Raw genomic sequence first — 9,047 nt, forward strand, 5'->3', positions numbered from 1 at the left:
TCAAACAACCACTTTTTGTATAATTTTTCCACACTTTAAGGTATATGTCTTTAGTAACATTGTATAGCAACGTAGTAAACTGGCGACAGTTCTGTTATATGAACAACCTAAACAAGCAGCAGTTCTAGTGCCCAGTGTTAGATTATTACCAAATCGATGGTTTCTGTTGAATGATACTCAGTCTGCTTTATTAAAATTGGACAGATCTTCCAGAATACAAAATGTCTGTCTCAGTAGGAGCAAAGTACATCTCTAATGCAAAACCAAAAAAATAATGGGAAGCCTTGCAGCATGCTAAACTAAGATTATTTTTTTTTAAGAATGAGCACATACACAGAGTAAAGAGCCATTTGTAATCTCTCTTCTTGTATGAAAATATCGTTATAAAACATGTGACTGAAAAATATGTGCTACACAAAGTCGTACAGCAGCGTAAAAAGAGGAAAGCAAAATAGACAGATATTCCCTGAAATACAGTCAGAACAAAGAACTGAAAGGGCATGTCAGACATATCAGGGATGAAGAGAAAAGTTCTGTGCGACTGCATACAGGGAGGCCCTTCCAATCTGATACTATCTAAAGAAAAATGAGAAGAATAGTGGAACTTAAATGAAGCATCTACTTTAACCCTCACAATTTGTGTATATGCAAAATTAGCTCAACTAGGTATGGAAAAAACATTAACAAGTTACCTAGTACTTTATTAGTTTAACATCCGGTGTTAGGTCACTGTTGTCAGCTGCCAGATTCCTTATTCTGATTTCCTCAGCCTATAATGTAATTTGACTACATACCATCTATCAAGTTTGCTTCAAGCACATGCTAGAATTGGACTCTGACACGTAAAACCATGAATGTTTCAGACGGTCTGGAAACTGTTTATATAAAAGCTTGCCTCACCTGAACATCCTAGGAATTTGCAGAGCATCACCTGCATCAAGCAATGAGCTGCATGTTATGTCTCAGTCTGATTTACGCTTGTTCTTATGTGAGCTAAGTAGATAAGCTAAAGAGAACAGCTGTATTTAAATCAGTAAACCACTCTGAAAAAACACAGAAGATATGTTTTTAGCATAAAAAAGATCTGGAAAGAAATGATGTTATTTAGATCTGTCCACGTTGTGCTACTTGCATATTTCAGTAAACTGCCTTCAAAGCTCAGTATCATAACTCTCCCTAACCCTATTGAATGTAGTTACTTGTTTTTCTTTTTTAATTAATATATAATTTAAATAACTAACATAATTTAATAAGCAGTTTAATAGGTGAAGTTTTTAATAAACATTAATTTTTAAATCACAGCTTTATTATTTCTTTTATGTCTTTATATTTCTTCCTGTATGCCTTCTAGGACAAAAATTCTGTAGGTCCAGACCAGGATAAGACAGCAATGGATCTGGCTGCTGAGCAGTTGCGATTATGGCCAACTCTGAATAAACAAACACAGCAGGAGCTAGTCCAGAACGAGGAAAGCACAGTTTTCAGTCAGGCAATTCATTTTGCTAACCTCATGGTCTACCTGCTAGTACCACTGGATACAAGTAAGAACAAGTTGTTGAGAACCTCGGCTACAGGTGACTGGGAGAGTGGAAGCAACAGTATTGTCACAAACAGGTGGGTACACAGGTTCAGTGGTAATCACTCAGGATGGGCCACAGTTTTCAAAAGCTGCTTAGTTTTCAGGACTTGTTCTAAATACCAGATTAGTTCAGTATCTTCTTTTCAAGCTCATTAATTAAGCAGAGCAGAAGTCTAACATGATTCCTCTTAAATAACAGAACTTAATCTGGAGTAATTACCACCATTTAAAGAAACATAAAAATTTTATTGCTGCAGTAATAATTTTTAATTTAGTAATGCAGGTGTTGAAGACCAACATAGGGTATGATAAGAAAGAAGACAGCAGCCCAGAACCTAGTCTGTTTGTTTTTATATAACTTGAAAAAAACAGTGCATGAACCTAAAATCAAGAAAGCATTTGTATAGCATCCATAAAATCACAACTTCTGTGCAGCAGCTGCAAGGAAGAAAGGCACTAAGGTCACAAAAAGCAAGAGGGCTAAACCACTGTGGCAAAGGTTAAATTGCTAAGGAGGCAGGAGGAGTCCAGTTACATTCCCTAGCCTGCAAGTCCAGGACATTTCGTAATAAGCCTTCCTCCCTCTCTATTTATTGTCTTCGTTATCAGCTCCGATCTGTCAGAATTCCCACCCAATAAAATTGAACGCTGACATCAAGTAAGAGATAGGCAGGCTATCAGTATCAAACTCCCCGTGGCTAATCATTTCTGCTGATTAAGCACCTCTAAACTCAGGCATTAGGACATGCTTAGTAGACAGGTTGCAGTCTATGATGCAGTGTGTGAACCTGGCCCTTACTACAGGAAGCATTTTTAGTTGTTCAGAGTACACCTCCCACCTTGCCTGCATTTTCTATCTGATGCACATGAAATTTTTCTTACGGTCTGTATAGCTTATGAATGCTTTGCTCTGCAACCAAAATTCATTTAATATATCTTTCTCTTTGTAACTGAGTATTTAACCATGGGTTGCACACAATGTTCTTGACTCTCTGAAGAGAAGAAATGGAGCTCACTTCCAAGGAGCATATTTTCTCTTCTGGGCTTGTTTGTGCTGGACTCATGGAGGGAAAGTTCCAAGTCACCATCCATACAGTTCCGATAGGGTCAATGACAGTGAAAGTAGGATATAATTACAGTAGCATCATATGCTTTTAGCAAGGTTTATGTACTGTAACTAGAAAAAAAATCCCACAGCTTGTCTGTGTCTAGCAAGTGACATGAGCATCACCAGCTGAATTTTTCACACTTGAAAATGTCTTTTTATTTATGTCTGTAGTATTGCAGGCAGTGTTGCAGAGAGTTATGACACTGAAAGTGGATTTGAGGACTCTGAGAACAATGATGTTGCCAACGCAGTTGTACGCTTCATCACCAGATTTATAGACAAGGTTTGCACAGAGAGCGGAGTTACACAGGATCACATCAAGGGTCTTCATTGCATGATACCAGGTGAGAATTGTGACAAAAAAGTGGTGTGTAATCTTTCTTTTTTCTTTTTTCTTTTTTTTTCCTAGTGAGAGAAATCCACTTTTTAATTTCAGTCACTTTCAGTAAAGTTAGAAAGGTAGATTTCTTTTCTAGACTATAATTGCTGTTGAACTTCATATAATTAGTCCCTTGATATTTAATGAGAATTTCAGAATATTAGAGTTTTCGTTAGATTGCAACTTTATTTTTCATCTTATATCAGACTTCATTTATAGCATTACTGCTTTCCAGGCATTGTAGCAATGCACATAGAGACCCTGGAGGCTGTCCATCGTGAGAGTAGGCGGCTTCCACCAATACAGAAGGCAAGTATTATGAAACATATTTGTATTCTTTACAAGTATTAGAATCATGCAATTTAGTCATCTTTTCCCCCCTCATAATGTTAGGAGGAAACATCAAAACATTGAAAGAAAATTTCCACCAGTGATAAATAAAGTGCTTGGCTTTGGTCTCATGAAGTTATGAAACTAGTAGAGCCAAACTTCATATCATAAACAAGTTGTTGCATGCCCACTGATTTTTGAAACCCAGTTTTTGAGTCCAAACGCCATCTCCCTTCTTTGGACTCAGGCTCATAACAATTTTATTTTGAAGTTTTATAAGCCGAATATTATAACTAGGCTGAGGTATTACACTGGTATCACCATTACACTTACACTTTCATTTACTTGCATCAGCCCAAGATTCTACGACCAGCTTTACTGCCAGGAGAAGAATTTGTTTGTGAAGGTCTCCGTGTGCTACTGGATCCTGATGGAAGAGAGGAAGCTACAGGAGGCCTGCTTGGAGGTCCTCATATCCTCCCTGCTGAAGGAGCTTTGTTCCTTACCACTTACAGAATTATATTTAAAGGCACTCCTCATGATCAGCTGGGTAAGAAAAATTAACAGTGGTGATTGTGGTCCTTCAGATAGGCAGGACTTTGAGCTGGCCTATCCACCTATATCAGAATGTATATACCTCAGTATAATTTTTCATGTTTCTCAGATAAGTATAATCTCTGAGTATAGCTTTTTATCACTACATATAACAATGATTGATTTTGCATTTAACTTAACTAGAACTTACTTCTTCAGATGAGGCACTAGATGCTAAATGTTTGGTTATTCCTGCGTAATGGTAAATATTTAGAGTGCTGTCTTCAGTAATTTATGTAATATAAAATCATAATATATGCTTGTCTTAGAAGAAACTTCAGCAGACTGCCACATGGTATTACAGGCTTTTTTGGACTAGCTAAAGTCGGAGACAGAAAATAAGGACATTCTTGACCATACTTTAGTAATTTCCATGGACTTTTGAAAGGATGAAACGCTTGGTATCTTTATATCTCAGTTCCATCTGTAAAGTTGGTCTAATAATGCTGCTTTACAAAGCAACTTTGTTGAGCTTCTTCACCACGAAGAGAGAACATGCTGTGTGAGATCTGCAGCTTCCACTACCCCTAGCTTTTCATGGAACAGGTTTTTTCAGCCACTGGAAGTGTGTTAAATGAAAAATACTAATGGTTTAGTGTTCTCCTTAAAATTGTTATTATTATTAACTTAACATCTGCCATTTTTGAAGCAGACTCATTCATTGTTTATAAGTTCTATAATGCAATATGAAATTTCAATAAGCTTGAAACTGTTTCTTCACCCCCTACCAACCTAGATTTTGGGGGTGCATTTCCATCATGTAGAAAGACTCGAAAGGAAGATGAATATTTTTCTAATCATCCCAGCTGAAATTAAGCAGAAATTCATTTTACAAATAATACTGTAGGAATTTACTAACTTTTCATGTATTTTGTCTGAAATTAATTCAATACCATTATTTCCATGTTGCTTTGTACTTATTCATTCCCATCTGTTCAGAGTACAGTGTGACCAAACCAGATCTAGTTCTGTGATCTAACAAGTGTCTGTAAATACAATTTTATGGTCCTCAGTTGGAGAGCAGACGGTGATCCGGAGCTTTCCTATTGCATCTGTTACGAAGGAGAAGAAGATCACCATACAGAACCAGCTGCAGCAGAGTATGCAGGAAGGACTGCAGATCAGTTCAGCTAGCTTTCAGGTAAAAGAAGTTTTTTAAAAAATTATGTGACAACGCAGCTCAGAATACTTACGAGCGGCGCCTTGTCCTGGTGTTTGTGAAGAGTTCCTTTTCCTGCCTGGTGAAGTCAGTGGAGAATGCAGTCCTGTCATAGAAACCCTCCATTTCTTGGCCTGGCTGATATTTACAGAGGGTTACCATTTTCAATCTCTTAATGTGAGTAAGTAGAGGCCTAGGCAGGCCAGTGGAAACATGCTTTCTCTCTCCTCCAGCTACATGGAATGGATATGGAAAAGCTACAAATACTGCTTTCTTCTCAGGAGTTGTCACTTTACCAGCTTTCTGTAAAAATCCATGGCAGATAGGCATGGTGCATCTCACATGGAATCTGTGCTTCCAGGAGTCTATAGGGTAGCCACCTTTGGCCAGAACCAATGAGCCCCCATATGACTTGAACAGATCCTGTTTTCCTGACTTCTGCAGAGATCCTGGTAGTTTCCTGACTGCAGGATCCCTCTCAGTGCATTCAGCAGAAACATGTACTGCTGGGCAATTGGCAAAGATGGATTTCTAAGGTTTAGGAGTTGTGAAGTCTCTGAAGTCCTCCCTACATGTTTCTTCTTGGTGGTGATTTTAACTCTGGTGAAACCCTAAGAGGTGGAAAATTGAAGGCAAGGAATTTTATATCGTGGACTGGAAGTAAAGTGCAGTACTTCAGATATGAAATACTTTGTTGGGGTGGCTGACTGCAGAATATGTTTTTGTTGAGAACAATAACTTCACATTTGAAAATAAAATAGATCATCAACATTTTACTAGTTCCTTACAATAACGGACATTATTTAGACGATCATCCTTCAGTATCCCATTCAAAAGCATAAGATGAGCAATACAAGTGAGTACAACAACCAAAAGAAAGTTGGTTTTGTGGATTTTTGGGAGGACTTCAGGCGGACTTATTTTCCAAGAAATCTTTTTACCAGAATAGTTAGCATGCTTTAACGATGTGCTAAATACAGACAGAGCTCAGTGTTTTAGTGTGGATTCTGGTCAACATCATCTTTGCTTTTGTTTAGCATAGTTTTGTATTAGGTTACGAGAACAAAAACAATCGACAAACAGTTTATATTCTGTTCCCTTTGTAACAGCTTGAGTTCAATACAGTATGAAATAGCCCCTCCTCTTTGGTCATTACTTATGATTTTCAGAAGGTTTTGGCTGCAGTTATGCTATTTAATGTCTTTAAAACTTCAGATCAGTGTAACCCCTAACGATTCAGGAGAACCTTTCAAGGAAGTCCTAGAACAACATAGTTATTAGTCATTTGGAAAGTATTTACAAAACAAGTGACATTAAAAAAGCGGCGATGACATGCACCATGTAGATGGCAAACAGAATACATGTAAGGTGTATAGGTATGTGCTCGGAAAGAAAGCTGTAGGATATTTGTTTGCTTTTTCCACATCCTTAAAGTTCTTTGGGGCCCTTTTACGAATTCCCCATTTTCTCTCTTTTAATTTTTTCCTCTCCCTGGATTGCTGACTGTCATCCTTTCCATCGAAGATGATGGGATGAGATTATGTTTTGTTCCAAAACCTTTCAAAAAGCATTTTTAGTGTGGTGGATGGATCAGTTTTGAATAGTACAAGGTTAGTTCCTTTTTAAGGATCAGATTTCAATATTAATTTTTTTTTTTTTTATTAGCAGTTTTCTATACTTTGCAAGGTGAGGCAAAAATTGGAATGATGAAGTAATGGAAGTGTAATGGTTGGGATGTATGTATGCTGAAATTGTTGATTTGATGAGAGTCTTTGAAGTGCATTACCAACCTTACTTCCCAGTTCAGGGGCAGAGCTGGCAGAGTATTTCCAGGCTAAGCTGTCCCATGTGACTAGTATTTGAACTGCTGTAGACATCTTAGTGCCAGCACTACTACTTGGATTTACCAAAATATTTTGCTCTTGATATTACGAGAATTCCAGATGCTTCTTAGTGAAAATATCTTGGTATTTAGGACATACGTGTAAAAATGAAATAAAAATTAATAAACTGTTTAATATCCCTCAAAATCTGTAAGAGATATATACATACATTTGTATTTTCTGATGGGCATAGTGTTGCATAAGTGTAGGAATTTTGCTAATATGTTTTAGGATCTTTATATCTCTTTAATTCTGTAATTCTTTTTTTCCATTTCTTACATGTCCTGTCTTTAATATGCAGTTAATTAAAGTAGCATTTGATGAAGAAGTAAGTCCTGAAGTGGTGGAAATATTTAAGAAACAGTTAATGAAGTTCCGTTATCCTCAATCTATCTTCAGCACTTTTGCATTCGCAGCTGGGCAAACAGCACCACAGATAATTTTACCAAAACAAAAAGAAAAGAACACTTCATTCCGGTATAGTCATTCTTCTTTTATTACTAATGTTCTTGTTTAGTATTAGTCAAATGCATTGAACAGTCTGACAGCTTTGCAGAACTGAAGACCATTCAAGCACTTTTTTGGGGAAGTCAAAGTAAGTGATTTTGGTAGAAGTAGGTGCTATTCTGCATCTACTTATATTTACCGAATAAAGGGGAAATCAGTGTGATATACATGTCTATTTCATATGGGAATATATTATTTTCCAAATTTCAGGCTGCGGTAAATTTGAACAGGCATCTCATTACATTTCGAAACACGCTGTAAGTAGCATCCGTAGCTATGCAGACAATGCCAACATAAAACCCAAATTTCTGTGTATTACTTCATAGGTTAATAACCTCATGTGGGTTAGAATTAATTTTACTCTTAGTACAGTCTGTACAGATGTCCTAGTCTGTTTTAATCTAGAGTTTAAGCTTTGGGTCCTCTTTTGAGGTTTGTTATACATCATTTTTTGCTAAACTAGATGGATCATTACTCTGTTCCAGAGACCGAGTTCTTGTCATTCTCTGTTGATTACTGCATTGTTGAACTAGGAAAGTAGAATCCCAAGGTAGTCATGGAATCCTAAACCTTCAGGGTTATTTCTCTCTTTCCTGCCTTTACTTTGTCCACTTTATAAATTTATCACACTGCTAGCAAAATACAAATGCTTAAAGAAAATTATGGCTGTTTATTCATTACAATTATACATAACAGACACAAATTTGTCTCGAAATAATAAAGTTTTTGTTTAAAAACTTAATATGGGAAGGTTTTTTTCTGGAGGTTATAATTTTTATCTTTGTATTAACTGAAAAATTATTAAATACATTTTATTTGGGTAAGTGGGTTCGTCATAAAATCTGTACATCCTATCAGGAAGAACCATATGTATCCTTCTAAATACTTATATTTCTATGAATTTATAGTACCTTCTCAAAAAGCATTGTGAAAGGAGCAAAACGTGCTGGGAAGATGACGATTGGACGCCAATATTTATTAAAGAAGAAGACAGGCACAATAGTGGAAGAAAGAGGGAATCGTCCAGGCTGGAATGAAGATGATGATATCTCTGGTAATAGTAAAACTTTTTTTTGTGTGTTAGTTAAATCCATCCCATTATGTTATTGAGTAAGAGATGTCTTCAAGAAGAAATTGCAGAGTCTTCCTAGGCAGGAAAGAGAAAGGTTTCAAATACGTACATTTAGTGAGCGTTTTCTTTTGTGATGACATGGCAGAAGAGGAAGCTGACTTCATTCAGTGGGAAAGCAAAATACTGGATTATTATTTTTCAATTATCAAACTATTTGCGTATAGTATCTTTTTATCGTTTTTTACATCATAGTAGCGTAGATAGAGTAGCACAGAAGCATGCTGTAGCTTCCATTTATTGTTAGACATCATGACATCTGCAATTAGGCTATGATGAGAAAGCACTATTTGGTGATATTCAAGAAAGCGAATACTACAGGAGATTTTTGTGGATTTGGAAGTAAGTGATTTCTGGAAACAGCAGAATACATTACTGA

At 36.6% G+C, this 9,047-nt stretch overlaps 1 protein-coding gene across 1 annotated transcript in view; it reads left to right on the forward strand.

Annotated features, from left to right (window-relative positions):
• LOC104509675 (myotubularin-related protein 13-like) overlaps positions 1-8,593 on the forward strand; it is a gene marked incomplete at both ends in the record, with an annotated part of 57,039 nt that extends 48,446 nt beyond the window's left edge. Inside the window, 7 exons of the mRNA XM_010151704.1 lie at positions 1,352-1,614; positions 2,859-3,031; positions 3,302-3,375; positions 3,751-3,946; positions 5,004-5,131; positions 7,334-7,509; positions 8,448-8,593. Of these exons, the coding sequence (XP_010150006.1) occupies positions 1,352-1,614; positions 2,859-3,031; positions 3,302-3,375; positions 3,751-3,946; positions 5,004-5,131; positions 7,334-7,509; positions 8,448-8,593 (1,156 nt within the window). The remainder of the gene's footprint in view (positions 1-1,351; positions 1,615-2,858; positions 3,032-3,301; positions 3,376-3,750; positions 3,947-5,003; positions 5,132-7,333; positions 7,510-8,447) is intronic.
• Positions 8,594-9,047: the final 454 nt, after the last annotated feature.

The sequence above is a fragment of the Eurypyga helias genome, unplaced genomic scaffold (genome assembly GCF_000690775.1).
Source record: "Eurypyga helias isolate BGI_N326 unplaced genomic scaffold, ASM69077v1 scaffold2495, whole genome shotgun sequence".
NCBI classification, from domain to species: Eukaryota; Metazoa; Chordata; class Aves; order Eurypygiformes; family Eurypygidae; genus Eurypyga; species Eurypyga helias.